This window comes from Lampris incognitus, chromosome 20, assembly GCF_029633865.1.
Source record: "Lampris incognitus isolate fLamInc1 chromosome 20, fLamInc1.hap2, whole genome shotgun sequence".
Taxonomy (NCBI): Eukaryota; Metazoa; Chordata; class Actinopteri; order Lampriformes; family Lampridae; genus Lampris; species Lampris incognitus.
In genome coordinates this window covers 27,297,195-27,311,931 of record NC_079230.1, presented here as the reverse complement: position 1 = coordinate 27,311,931, position 14,737 = coordinate 27,297,195, and the positions used below count along the sequence as shown (strand labels likewise).

Sequence of the window (14,737 nt, the reverse complement as noted above, 5' to 3'; positions counted from 1 at the left end):
ATTTGATCTGCTTGATCTGTGAATGAGGCCGAGAAGACGAGCGAATATGGGGGGATGGGTGAGACAAGACACTGTGGAAGGACGGAAGCGTCACACCTTCCGACCAACGAAAAAAGTCGCCCCATTGTTCATTGTATTCTGGGAAAGGGGTGATACGTGAGTTCACAGTCATGTGCGAGGGAGCAACATGGGGACACCCCCCCCTCCTCCCACACGCACACACACACACACACACACACACTTTTTTTCTGGGAAGCAAGTTTCCTGGAGGGCGACGAGAAGTTGAGTTGCTGCGCATGCGTACCGTCAGAACGCTAGCTCTCCCGAGAAGACTCCCGTGGCTAGTTTATGTTTACTGCTTTGGTGTCAATTTTTTATCCTCGTAATGTTTCCCATCTATCTGTACCCGCGGTGATGTACGGAAAACACGTTAGTTTGTCTTACCGTTTTTGATTACTATTTTTCTTTGGCCGTTTGATGCGATTCGATCGGTCAGCCGGCGTTCTGACACACTGCGCACTGCGCATGCGCCGATTGTGTTGGCGTCGGCATGGGCGATAATTGCTCGCAGTCAGGTGAAGCGGATGGGGGGCTGAGCAGCGCGGTGTTGGGCTGTAACGTGGTGATGAAGTCAGTTGGAGCCTAGCAGTGTGGATGCCTGCCGGTCTTAGCTGACTGTATGTGGTTTCAGCGACATCTTAAATGGCTTGGAGGATGGGGTGATTTGATGGGGGGTCGAACGAACTTTGGTCGGCTTTTAAAAAGAGCGCACCCGCGGGTAAGTCATTGGCTGGCGGATATAAATCGTGCTTTAAAGCCCTTAACTTGGTTTATAGCGAGTTCGTTTCAAGAGCTAAAGGTCAGTGGAAGTTAAATCTCGCCCCCTCCCCCCACAAAAAAAGAAAAAAATGTAATAAAGATGTGAATTTAAGCGATGCTCTGCAAACGAGCCGATTTGTGTGACCGAAATATAGATTTTGAATTTGAGCGTCATTTTTTTTTATCGCGCATGCGCAAACCATCTTTCCTGCAGGCATAATTATTAGGGAATATAACTCAGGTCGGTTTTATTATAGCCTTTTCTGGCGCAATCGGTGGTTATGGGGAAAGTTGAATGTCCCGACAACTCGGTAAGTATGGTTTGAACACACTTCAGGAAAGTTCCATGACAAAAGGAAAAAAAATACATGGACTTGATTATTCCTCCTCGTGACCTTTAGATGGGTTCCAGACGCTGCAGCCATAATTATGGCTTCACCTCCCTCTCGGAGGCTATGGGTGGGTGTGCTGTTGGTGGTGATGGCTGAGCTGCCTGAGGTCTTGCAGAAATGCATCTTTGATGACGTGCAGTCTCAAGTCAGGGTGGTCACGGCCGCACTCTTCAACCCAGAGAGCTCACCCACTGGGACCAGAACCAGTTCCCATACTGGGCGAGATCACACGGACTCCTCTCGTGTGGACGTTGGTCACATAAATAACCATTTAAGACGGAGGGCATCACCTCGGCGGACCTCGTCAACGATGCAGAGGAGAAGCCAGAGAGGGCTGGACCTGCCCGTTCCAGTCTCACCTCGGCCCATCCGGATCCGGACCTGGCTTCCAAGGGACAGCGTCCCCCTGTCACAGACTGAGAGCGACAGGCTTCATCCCGCTGTTGAGCAGGCTGTTGGTATTGTGTCTTCCTGCCTGTCAGGTAAGGTGATAAGCATTCCTGGTTTGTGAGGGAGAGAGAGACAGTGAGGACATATAGATATCTAGATATATGGATAGGCAGAGAGAGAGAGAGAAATGTTTTGGATTTGCACTTCATTACTAATTGTGAAATTCAAAATAAACAAACTTGCAAGCTGAAGACCTATAGGAACAAATGCAAGGGAAGAAACAATGCACCCACAATGAGGGCAGAGAGCATATTATCATTATCATTATCATTATTATTTGTTATTATTATTACTACCAAGGTGAGATGTGCACAATGGAGATTTGTGCTTCTTCTAATCATTGGGTGCCAATATTATCAAGGGTCCCTCAGTAAACTTCCAAGTATCGCTGCCGTGCAAGGAGGTATTTGTCCAGGAGGTATTTGTCCATCTTGCTTTAGAAGGAGGGGGGGGGGCACTTAACCTGCTGATGACATTTGGATGGTCTTCCAGTGCAAATCTAGTAACCCTCTTGCCAGTGTGATGGTAATTTGAGCTCAAAATGAAAAACCCTGCACCTCCGGGCAAGCGCGTAACAAATTAACTAGAGTTTCCTGAGCATCTCCAACATGTAAAGATGGATTCTTTATTGTCCTGCTTGAGGAAACCTGTTGCCACAGGCTACGGCCCTGCATCTGCAACCAGATGGGAGTCAGGTGCAGAAAGGGAATATGCAGCGGTGACGTTTCCCCTCTGTGTCTTGTCAATCACAACAGTTAACCCAGTTCCTGGTCGTTTGCTGCTCAGTAGAGACGTCAACAAGTACTGCAAATTTCTCTGGAGGAATTCAAGTACTGCCAACTTCAACAGGTTTGTTTTCATTTGTGCTCCACCCATCTATCCATCCATCCATCCATCCATTATCCAAGCTCCTTATCCCAATTGGGGTCACGGGATGCTTGAGCCTATCCCGGCAGTCACTGGGCTCCATTTTAATTTGTCCAAATACACTTCAGTGCCCTGATGTGAATCTGCTTGTCTTGGGGAAATTTTTATTTATCTATTTTGATTCCCCCCCCCCCCCCCATCGCATCCAACTAATCGCCCCACTCTTCCAAGCCGTCCCGGTCGCTGCTCCCCCCCCCCCCCCCGTCTGCCTATTCAGGGAGGGCTGCAGACTACCACATGCCTCCTCCGATACACGTGGAGTCGCCAGCCGCTTCTTTTCACCTGACAATGAGGAGTTTTACCAGGGGGACGTAGCGCGTGGGAGGATCACGCTATTCCTCCGGGCCCCCCCCCCCCCCCAAATAGGCGCCCCGACCAACCAGAGGAGGCGCTACTGCAGCGATTTACTGCTCAACTTAATGTGACGTGAATTCATTCTTTTCCCTCAAGGTCAAGGTCAGAGCGCATGTTAGCCGAAGTGCTGCGCTGAATCCCTAAATTACAACACAATGATAAATAGCAACAGAAAAATAAACGTTATGGAAGATCACAGTAATAAAAACAAGTGGTATAGTAACACGCTGTTTGATAGAATCCAGGCCAATCAAGCCACCATATAAATCTATCCGATTAACACTCATTCCCAAAGACTGGTATTGGGAGCCACTGTCTTAAGAGGCAAAGGAGCATTCATTCAACTTAATGAATGATTTTCTTATCTTTAAACAAATCTAAAAATATATATACAGTAACGTTTGTTCACTCAGGTGTGGTAGGGCCAATGAGAACTACAGGACCGAGACCTGTCTGGATGTGACTGTGAGTAAATGAACCTCTAAATGATTCTCATCCTAATATATGTATCTGAAAAGTTAAGCTGAAAACACACGGCCAGGTAGACTCCTTCAAAACCTGATACGGGAGACCATTTGAAACATACCCCGACTTATTTGAACTATCTTTTAACGGGCCCACACAGATTCCAGATGACCACCTGGGTGGATGTGACGTCTACCCAGATCCTAATTCGCCAGTCAGGACTGTGCTCCGACCTGAAGGGGCCGGCCTGCCAGACACCGACTTCCTGCTTTACCTCCATGCAAAGACCACCGACAGGTGCAGAGCTGAGGTGAGGTCAAAGGTACTTTAGTCTGAACGAAGGGCATGTCGCTCTGAAAATGGCCGCTAGGGCAGTAAGCGTAAAATGAATGGGGATCAATGGGATTTACACAAAATCACAAACCGTTGTAATTGTCCTCCTATATTTGCTCATTTCCATAAAGACTATGCGACTTAATTTTATCAAACCAGCTGAGGGGGGATTTATATTTTTAGAAAACGGCTTTATTCTCCCATTACATGCGTGATGTCATCGCGTCACGCATTGGAATTTGGTTTTCCCTTTTGGAACCTGCAAATAAGCTGAACACAAACACCTTTGTCTGGGCTATACTTTTCATTGTGTTACACCACTGTCACTTGTGTCATGTCATCTGTCCTACCTCCTGTCCACCTGTCCTACCTCCTGTCCACCTGTCCTACCTCCTGTCCACACAGCCCAGTGTGCTAGCCTATGCAGCGCACTGCCAGACGGGCCCCCAGGGCCGGCCCCTGGCTGGGGTGGCAGTCATCTGTAAGGACCGACTAACCAGAGACACGTTCAGTCACCACAGCACTGTGCAGGCAAGGTCATTTTATTATTAGGCAATGGCTAATAACAGACAAGACTTATATATATATATATATATATATATATATATATATGTTTTTTTTAACAAATTTATGTATGAGGGGTTTGTATCAGAGCAGAGATCAAAAACCCATATCCACCATTACTGATTTATTGACATTGATTGTATATTGACTAGGGATGCATGATGATATCTACCTGTTATCGGTATCGGCCGATAAAGGCTTTAAATCTGAATATCAACATCGGCCCGAAATGCTAATATGACAGGCCGATTACGCGAATCTTTAATTATGCGCACGCAATGCGAACCATTGACCAGGCACTGACGCAGTGCTTCACGTAGCCAGGGCGGAGCAGGTTTTTTCTTCTACCTGCTACACCAGCTGCGTCTGTCGCGTGTGCTAGCCGTGTTTTCTGAAGAGTTTTCAAGTTGGCTACTTAGGAAAATGGGTAAGTTAAGTGGCATAGCTTTAACTGGTATTGAATTAATTAACTCGATCGTTTCACTGGATTATAGATACACACTGATTTGATTGATTTAATATTTTAATGTGCAATGGAAAAAACCCCACAGGGTTGCATTGCTGCGATGCGTTGCCTGTGGTGCAATGATCATTTTTAAAAACATTGTACTCACTTTATTTATACACAGTTCAGTCATTTAGTTTTACCTGTTAGAGGGTTGTGTACCGGACGCGTAAAAGCAGAGATCAGCAAGCGCGCACGGCTTCTGTGGTCTGTGTAGCAGCTTCAGTTCAGTCCACCACTGGAGAGACGTGATGTTCTCCTATCATTAGGTGGGGGAAAAAAAACAAAAACATGTGCATGTATCGGTATCGGCCAAAATGAGTTGGAAAATATTGGCATATCGGTAAAAATCCAGTATCGTGCATCCCTAATATTGAGCGCCATGTAGCATGTGCTGCAGCTCCTATGTGCTGAGACCAGGGAACACAGTGGGGGTACGTTTGTGGCTTTTCTGTGATCCTTGATCATTTTAAGATATGTGTGTATCTGTACTATGTATTTTTATAAATGTAAACCCAGCTTAACTCAATTAAACCTTTCAATAAATGGTGACACCTAGTCCGACTGACCAATAGCTACAAGCTTGATTAGTTGGTACTCTTTTTAAGTATAGAAGGCAAAATAAGTAGATAAATAAAGTTTCACAAATTGGATCTGGTCTATTTTACAGCTTTCTAAGCAATGACGCATTGGCAGTTGTTTTTTTTTTTGCTGAGGCAGATTCATAGGTTTTTGACACTTATTCATTCAGGAAAACTAGCTTCATACCGGCCAGCTTTAGTCCGCATCGCCAGTTTTTAAGCTATTGAGAAAAGGCTTTTTCACCGCCTCGAGTAATGTTAAGTATTTCAACATGAATGAAATTTATGCAAACAGAATTGGAGGTGCAGTTGCTTGTGGGTTTTTGTTTTGTTTTTTACGTGTTTTAACGCTGAGGAAAAGAGTGATGCCGATATGCTGTATTGTTCTCTAAAACATGTATGTATGGTACTACAGCCATGGATGCTTTCACAGTGTCTACTACTACTACTACTTTTGGCTGCTCCCGTTAGGGGGCGCCACAGCGGATCATCCGTTTCCATCTCTTCCTGTCCTCTGCATCTTTCTCTGTCACACCAGCCACCTGCATGCCCTCCCTCACCACATCCATAAACCTCCTCTTTGGCCTTCCTCTTCTCCTCTTCCCTGGCAGCTCCATATTCAGCATCCTTCTCCCAGTATACCCAGCATCTCTCCTCCACACATGTCCAAACCATCTCCATCTTGCCTCTCTTGCTTTATCTCCAAACCGTCCAACCTGAGCGGTCCCTCTAATATACTCGTTCCTAATCCTGTCCTTCTTCATCACTCCCGATGAAAATCTTATCATCTTCAACTCTGCCTCCTCCAGCTCCACCTCCTGTATTTTCGTCAGTGCCACTGTCTCCAAACCATATAACATAGCTGGTCTCACAACCATCTTGTAAACCTTCCCTCTAACTCTTGCTGTTACCCTTCTGTCACAAATCACCCTGATACTCTTCTCCACCCACTCCACCCTGCCTGCACTCTCTTCTTCATCTCTCTTCTGCACTCCCCATTACTTTGGACAGTTGACCCCATGGTGGCTGCCCACTGCTTCTAGCTACACAGCTAGGATGGGTTAAATGCAGAGCATAAATTTCCCTACGGGGATTAATAAAGTATCTCAATTTAAACTCATACGCCTTCGTCACCTCTACTCCTTGCATCCTGATCCTTCCACTGTCCTCCCTCTCGTTCACGCTTATGTATTCTGTCGTGCTCCTAATGACTTTCATACCTCTTCTCTCCAGTGCACCTCCACCTCTCCAGGCTCTGCTCCACCTGCAACCTACTCTCGCTATAGATCACAATGTCATCCGCAAACATCATAGTCCACGGAGACTCCTGCTTGATCTCGTCCATCACCATTGCAAACAAGAAAGGGCTGAGAGCTGATCCTTGATGTTATCCCACCTCCACCTTGAACCCATCTGTCATTCCAACCACATACCTCACCAATGTCACACTTCCCTTATACATACCCTGCACCACTCCTACATACTTCTCTGCAACTCCCGGCTTCCTCACACAATACCACGCCTCCTCTCTTGGCACCCTGTCATATGCTTTCTCCAAATCCACAAAGAATAAGTGTAACTCCTTCTGGCCTTCTCTATACTTTTCCATCAACATTCTCAAAGCAAACATCACATCTGTGGTGCTCTTTCCTGGCATGAAACCATACTGCTGCTCGCTGATCATCACCTCTCCTCATAACCTAGCTTCTATTACTCTTTCCCATATCTTCATGCTGTGGCTGATGCTTTCACCGCGTCCTTGACCAAAGTACTAAATCTCGATTTGCCCTTTCGCTCCGAGTGTGTCTGGATTGGAACTACAGCTAAACCGTGAATGTGATTTCATTTTGCTGGATCCAGGGGGAGCGGAAAGAAAGACTGGTGTCCTTTCACTTGTTTTCCAGACAGTGATCCACGAGCTCTTCCACGTGTTGGGTTTCTCCAAAGAACTCTTCGGCACCTGGAGAGACTGTTCCTCTTCTTACCCTCAAGGTTTCTTAAACACAATTCATACTATTCCATCTGATCATCAAACTTTTATTTTTTTTAAGTCACGCTTTTGAACTTTTGGGTTCACAGTTTGTATGTACAGTCTTTTTTTTTGTTTTTGCGCTTGTTTAGCTTTATGCAGTGTTCATGTAAGTGTAAAAGTGGGTCGGGACAGAGACTGAGTGTACATTTGTTTTTACCGACACACGTTTAAGACACACCCTCTGTAGTTTGACAACATGATAGATGGGTCAGATTTTTACATTTGTTTTACTCTGCCTTTATTTTACCGGGTACTCTTACCTTTTACAAGCGAGGTTGAGCCAAGGCAACCACAAAAATGGCCGACAGACCTCAACAACATACATATGAATAACAGGACACAAAACTGTCTCCATTGTTGGGGGCAAAAGATGAATCAAAAATGAACCTTGATGGCAAAAAAAAAAAGATGGCAAAAGGTGAACCTTGTTGAATCAACCACAGGAACATCAGGTGCCATTTCAGCTTTGTCATGTGGTGGGAAGAGGCAGTAAGGGGTAGATAAAATGAGAAACGGTTCCTTTGACCACCAACACCCAATTCAACTTGACCTCTGAAAGTCTTGTGCGTTGCATTTTGCTTTGTGTTGCTCTGCCGTATAGCCGGCGTGGGCTGTTTTCCCTGGCGTAAAGTGACCCACGCCGATAAGTCGGGCCAGATGAGGATCTACACCCAGTCTGTCATCACGGCGCTGCAGAACCACCTGACATCCACTGACCCACAGCTGGGAGCACCTCTAGAAAACCTGGTACACACCCGACTGTAGACCTATCTGTCTTATGTCTGTCTGTCTATCTATCATCTCTATCATCTGTCTTACCTGTCTGTCGATCTGTTTGTCAGTTTATCTATCTATCTATCTATCTATCTATCTATCTATCTATCTATCTATCTATCTATCTATCTATCTATCTATCTATCTATCTATTTAGCTATCTAATCAATAAGCTTTGTCAGCCCTTCTTTTGAATAGTACCACCATGTGAAGTTCCTGTAGATCTGTTGTACTTGACATCTTCATTTTGATTAAACATTCACCTGTTTTCTCTCTCAACCCCACGCCTCCCCTGTTTTTCAGGATGTGTTGCCAGGGGGCGTGTCTTCTCACTGGGAGTCCCGTGTCATGCAGGGCTCCATCATGGCGGCAGTGCTGCCTGACCCTGCTGCTGTCCGGATCGACCCGCTCACCCTGGCGGCTCTGCAGGACACTGGCTGGTACTCCGTCGACTTCAGCCGAGCACAGAGCCTGGTGTGGGGAGAGGGTAGGACAACTGCTTGAATACACTGAGCAATATGGAAAATATTACCACGATAATCACAGGGAATCTCACACCATATTCATCTTGATACTATATACAGATGGGTGACAAATGAGAGGAAAAACCAACATAGCGTGTCTTAGTGAGGTGTTGGGCCACCACAAGCCTCCAGAACAGCTTCAGTGCTCCTTGCCATAGATTCTCTGAACTCTACTGGAGGGATGGAGCACCATTCTTCCAGAAGATATTCCCTCATTTGGTGTTTTGATGATGGTGGTGGAAAACGCTTTCTAACGTGTCGGTCCAAAATCTCCCATGGGTGTTCAATTGGGTTGAGATCTGGTGCCTGCAAAGGTCACAGCCTTTGATTTACATAATTTTCATCCTCATTAAACCATTCAGTGAGCCCTCGTGGTCTGTGGATGGGGGCATTGTCATCCTGGAAGAGACCACTCCCATCAGGATAAAAATGTCTCATCATAGGATGAAGGTGGTCACTCAGAATAACTTTGTATTGATTTGCAGCGACCCTTCCCTCTCAGGTGACAAGTGGACCCAAACCATGACAGGAAAATGCCCCCCCCCATAGCATAACAGAGGCCCCGGACCCCCTCACTGTAGGGGTCGAGCATTCAGGTTTTTCATTTCATTTGCCACCTGTCTGTATATAACAATATTGGCTTGTACTTTTAAAATCCCAATTCATCTCACTTTGTGCGTGTGTGTGTGTGTGTGTGTGTTTGATGATAGGTGAAGGAGCCATGTTTGGATCTCTGTCAACATGTCAGGATACACCGTCATCCTTTTTCTGCATTGGCAGGTAGTTTTTAAATCTACTCAATACCCCTTTATTTTTTTCCATACACCATGACTCATAAGTTAAAAAACACATCTAAGTGTACTATGCACTGTGCTATTAAGTATCAACTATACATATGGTTAATAAAAATGTCTTCTTAATGCCCTCATCCCCACCATCAGTGGACTCGGGTGTCATTACCTCCATCTCCACAAGGGGGAGTGCAACACTGACGAATACCTGGAGGGCTGTAGCATGTACAAACCTCTGAGGAATGGAGTGAGTCGTACCTTTCTTTCCAATCCCCTTCATTTCCAAACAAGTAACCTATTTTGGAGGATGGAGAAAATTATGCCATGAATGTTGTGAATATTTCTGCAGACCAGTTGACCATTTTCCAAAGCATACCGTAGATTTCTGAGTGAGCTTTTCCCAACGCAACCATCAAGCCAGCCATTACTCACAAGTCCATCTGTAAACGCTCCGCTCCACTAGAGACCAAGGACAATCTCCCAGCTTTCGCTGCTAAAAGTGGGGGGAGCCGATTAAAAAACTGCATTACAGAACCAGTCCGAAGTCTTTAGGGCGGTGGGGCGGTGACATGCAGAAGTTGTGTGCTTATAAATGCTGTTGTACTAGCAACACGTGCATTATTGGATGGCTCAGCCACAGCCACCGAAGAAAACCCCTTCAGTTTGCTGATGTTTGTCATGTCTGCGGCGAAACGTGTTTTATTAGGACGTGATTCAACCATCCGGCCGGACTACACATCTGCTCATGTCGCTGTATCGCCACTTTTTTCTTCTTCTTAATTTTCCCCAGTTGTATCTGGCCAATTACCCCGCTCTTTTTGAGCCGTCCCGGTCGCTGCTCCACCCCCTCTGCCGATCCTGGGGGCGCCCCGACCGACCAGAGGAGGCGCTAGTGCAGCGACCAGGACAAATACCCACTTCCCACCCGCCGACACGGCCAATTGTGTCCGTAGGGACGCCCGACCAAGCCGGTGGTAACACGGGGATTCGACCCGGCGATCCCGTGTTGGAAGGCAACGGAATAGACCGCTACGCTACCCGGGCAACGCCAGTTTGTTTTACTACGGACGAGGATGGGGGGGGGGTCATTTCCGGTAAGGTGTGTCCTAGATTTCCAAAACCGTAGGCGTAGGTTTATTAGCAGCTGTACTCACCGCCGTTGTAGCCGTCACTGCCCGATCTGTACTAGAAGCCTCTACGCATGTGCGGAAATGCGGCTACTTCCTATCGGAAGTATGTCAAAGCAATCTACGGCAGTCTGGGATCCTTTTAAGGATGAAAACCGAAGATGCTCATTTCAGTTTTACTCGGTCTGCGCTATTAACGTTGGAGGCAGTTTCACCTTTTAAGAGCTATTCCTGCGAATGACGGTAAAAGGCAAAAGAATCCATGATATCGGGGGAGGAGACACTTTTCAATAACGTCGTAAAACGATAGCGGTGGCAGGAAGTAGACGCATTTTCGCACATGCGTAGAACAAACCGGGTTTCTGGTACGGGTACGGATCGGGCAGTGACGGCAACTACCTAGCATTTAGACATCCCCAGATGAGAGGGCGTCCGGGTAACGTAGCGGTCTACTCCGTTGCCTACCAACACGGGGCTCGGCGGTTCGAATCCCAGGGTTACCTCCGGCTTGGTCGGGCGTCCCTACGGACAAAATTGGCCGTGTCTGCGGGTGGGAAGCCGGATGTGGGCATGTGTCCTGGTCGCTGCACTAGCGCCTCCTCTGGTTGGTCGGGCGCCTGTTTGTGGGGGGGGGGACTGGGGGGAATAGCGTGATCCTCCCGCGTGCTACGTGCCCCTGGTGAAACTCCTCGCTTTCAGGGGAAAAGAAGCGGCTGGCGACTCCACGTGTATCGGAGGAGGCGTGTGGTAGTCTGCAGCCCTCCCTGGATTGACAGAGGGGGTGGAGCAGAGAGAAAAAAGGGGAAAATTCCACCAACAAAAAAGGTTAAAAAAAATAAATAAATAAATCCCCAGATGATTGGAAGACGGAGAACTCCGAACGTCTGACATGGCGAGACTAGCCAGCCATTTATTTCCGTTCATTTCAGCAGGGCATGAAAATCAACTCGCAGAGACTTGAAAAGTGTTTGAGATAAATCATGGTGAAAATGACGTCGCCATATTTTTTTTTGGTAAAGTTGTTTTTTTTTTTTTGCTATATGTCAAAGTTGCATTATTTCCTTCATTTATTTATCGTCAAAGGCCCGCGGCGGGATGATTCGGTTGAAAATGCGGATTGATTTGCGCTCGCTTTACATCTGTGGCTACAACAGAGAACGCCACGGTAGAACGCACGTCTCCGCCAGAAAATAGTCCTCGGAAATAAGACGGTTTTACAAACTCGATTTAAACCTCCGTCAGGTTGGTTTATCACCTGACCCTTTGAATGGAAGAAAAAGGGAAATCGGGGGGGATTTCTCGAAAATCTAAAAAAAATAAAACTACAATACGCTTTGGAGACTGGTCAGCTAGTGTTATACTTGATATGTAAATAGGCTTAAAATATGCACACACAAAAAATCAAAACCAAAACATCAGAATGTTCCTTTAAACTTCACCATCTGTAAGACGTGCCATCCTCCTCCTCCCACCACTTCCCCCTCTTTTCTGGGTGGTCTCTCCATCAGAGCGAGTGTTGGAAGGAGGAGAACGGGAGGGGGTCGGCAGAGGAGGACCGGAGAGGGGAGATCTATGGACTCGGCAGCCGTTGTTTCTTCTCCAATCTGACCAGAGAGGTACTGGTGTGTGCGTATCTGTGTTTTGTCTGTGAGGGCACGCATGTGTACTTGAGTTTATCAGCCAAATTAAAGCAGCAGCAGGCAACTTTTTGGGATTTCGGCAACGTCTCTTACATCAACCGCTGCAACGACAACAAAGAGGCTTATTTCTTTCTTCATAGCAGCAGCGAGATTCGTGCGTTTTATTTACAAGTGTCTGCGTGGGTTTCCTCCGGGGGCTCCGGTTCCCCCCCACAGTCCAGAGACATGTAGGTCAGGTGAATCGGCCATGCTAAATTGTCCCTAGGTGTGAATATGTGTGTGTGTGTGTGTGTGGGCCCTGTGATGGTCTGGCAGCCTGTCCAGGGTGTCTCCCCGCCTGCCGCCCAATGACTGCTGGGATAGGCTCCAGCATCCCCGCGACCCTGAGAGCAGGATAAGCGGTTCGGATAACGGATGGATGGATAAAAGTTACGTGGCGCCGCTTTGAATACGACGACCACCCCTCAAACTAAAAACCCAAGAGAGAACCCACCCACATCACTGCCGCCTCTTGTTTTTTCTTCTTTTCTCAGTCTCTTCTCACTCCTCCCTCTCAGAAGGAGAACCGGGCTGTGGAGGGGCGATGTTACCGTCACAGATGTGTGGGACCCAACAGGTACCAGGTCCTGGTGGCCGGTTCTAGATGGACAGACTGCCCAGCGGGAGGCGCCATTCAGGTCACCCTTCAATAAGACTGTACAGCTACAATCCAGTGGTGGATTTTAAGGGTTTTTAAGATTCCTTCAGCATATTAAACTCAAACATTTTTTGGCGGGGAGGGAGGGGGGGGGATGTCATAAATGTTGTAGTATTAAGGAATAAAAGGGATTCACGTAATTTCAGCAGATCTATGCAACTTTTTGCTGTCATAGGTCCATTTAAAAAGACTTGATTGCTCCAGCATGATCAGGGTGATGTCACAGGAGGGAATCAGACGTGCCGTCCCAGAAGTCATGTAATCAGACTACATTCAATTATTTTTCACATGCGCTTGAATATTTTTCCTCAACAGTTGTCATAAAAACCCGGACCTTACTAGATTTTGCTTCCCATTAAGCAATAAGAGTTTTAGCCCAACATGAGTGATGGGCCCAGTTTTGCATCTCTGCTGAGTGACTATTGCACCTGTGTACTGCGATGTCAGTTCTGAAGCGATATATTGTTCAGTCCTACCTCTTCTGCTGGAAGGGCTGCTTGGTGTATCACAGGGCCGATGGCGAGATATGGCACCGTGCTGCCCAGATACCACAGTTGGTCTCCTTTAGAGCAACATCCCACTACCCGATCCCCCGAAATTGCCCCTGCGATGGAAATATATTGGATACTAGAACTGCACCTTAATTGTGCATTAAAACGGCGTTAAAGTACCTGCAACAGACCCACTTAAGCACAACAGATATGAGTTTACATGACATCAGTTTCTCTAAAAAGTGTTAATCTATCTTTACTCTTTTATACTGATATTTTATTATAATCTGTATTTTTACTATGTCACAAGTTTTAGAAGTCACATTGTACCTTAGTTTTTATTTACATGAAAATAATTTACATGATCATTTGAGCATGAAATTTTGCATTTCGCTGTTTGTGTACTTAAGCAATGACTATGAAGCGGAATTGGAATGAACTGAATTGAATATGGGTGCTCTAAAACAACATGAACCAAGACCTTTTCTGTTTTGCTTTTGTTTTTTTAAATTTCCCCCCTTTTTCTCCCCAAACCATTTCTGTTTTTACTACTCAGGCGGAAGGATACCAGGGTTTGGTTTTCTGTCCCAACAAGAGATTGTGTTGGCACCGTGATATCGCCCCGCCGCCCGACAACGTCAAGCCATTTTCTGCGGCCTCCACCGCAAACCCAAGCACGTCTGAAAGGCATGTCTCTCTGGGTACCACCTCGCTTTCTGAACGTCTGATGTGCATTTGGCATTATCTGTGAAGGGTGGCCGAATAACGCCTCTTATCACTGTGCTGTAAAGCCACAGTACAAACGCACAAGGTTATCTCAATTTGCCAATTTCTATTTCTCCCATTCAACAGTTTCAGCCGGACCTCAGTTTCAACCGCTTGGGAGACCCGGACTCCAACTTCACTACCTAATGTAACGGGACACCCAGCAGAGCCAGTTATGACCGCAGTCATCAGCACCACCGTTGCGGTGTTCCTTCTGACTGCCATCATGGCCGCTTATAAGAAGCGCCATGCTTCCAGAGTCGGGGTCCACACTTACCCGGAAGACCTCAGTAGTTCGTTATAAAAGTGTTCACAGGAACTCCTGAGGTAAATCTGCAGAGTTTAGTATTGTGTAAAAATATATGTATTAATCCAGCAGGTGGTTTCCAGCTGGACATGGTACTTTTCACTTGTGAGTCTTGAAGGAAATCACTTAACGGAAGAATGAATTTTAAACAAGGTTCGTTTTATTTTCTTTTTTATTCGTTACAACTCAAGTGTTTGGT

General features: G+C 46.4%; 1 protein-coding gene across 5 annotated transcripts; it reads left to right on the top strand.

Moving 5' to 3' along the window:
- The first annotated feature begins 80 nt into the window (after positions 1-80).
- On the top strand, positions 81-14,675 carry LOC130130703 (ciliated left-right organizer metallopeptidase). 5 transcript variants are annotated; one of them, XM_056300486.1, is made up of 15 exons: positions 81-719; positions 1,232-1,693; positions 2,417-2,510; positions 3,356-3,407; positions 3,568-3,717; positions 4,146-4,271; positions 7,295-7,382; positions 8,024-8,169; positions 8,500-8,683; positions 9,431-9,500; positions 9,662-9,758; positions 12,147-12,254; positions 12,836-12,955; positions 14,023-14,153; positions 14,319-14,675. In XM_056300486.1, the coding sequence occupies exons 1-15, from the start codon at positions 680-682 to the stop codon at positions 14,533-14,535; spliced, it is 2,085 nt and encodes a 694-aa protein (XP_056156461.1). In that variant the 5' UTR covers positions 81-679; the 3' UTR covers positions 14,536-14,675. The 5 variants fall into 5 exon arrangements, with proteins under 5 accessions (XP_056156461.1, XP_056156458.1, XP_056156459.1 ...); XM_056300483.1 differs by having other exon boundaries at positions 12,812-12,955; XM_056300484.1 differs by having other exon boundaries at positions 1,221-1,693; positions 12,812-12,955.
- The last annotated feature ends 62 nt before the right edge of the window (positions 14,676-14,737 follow it).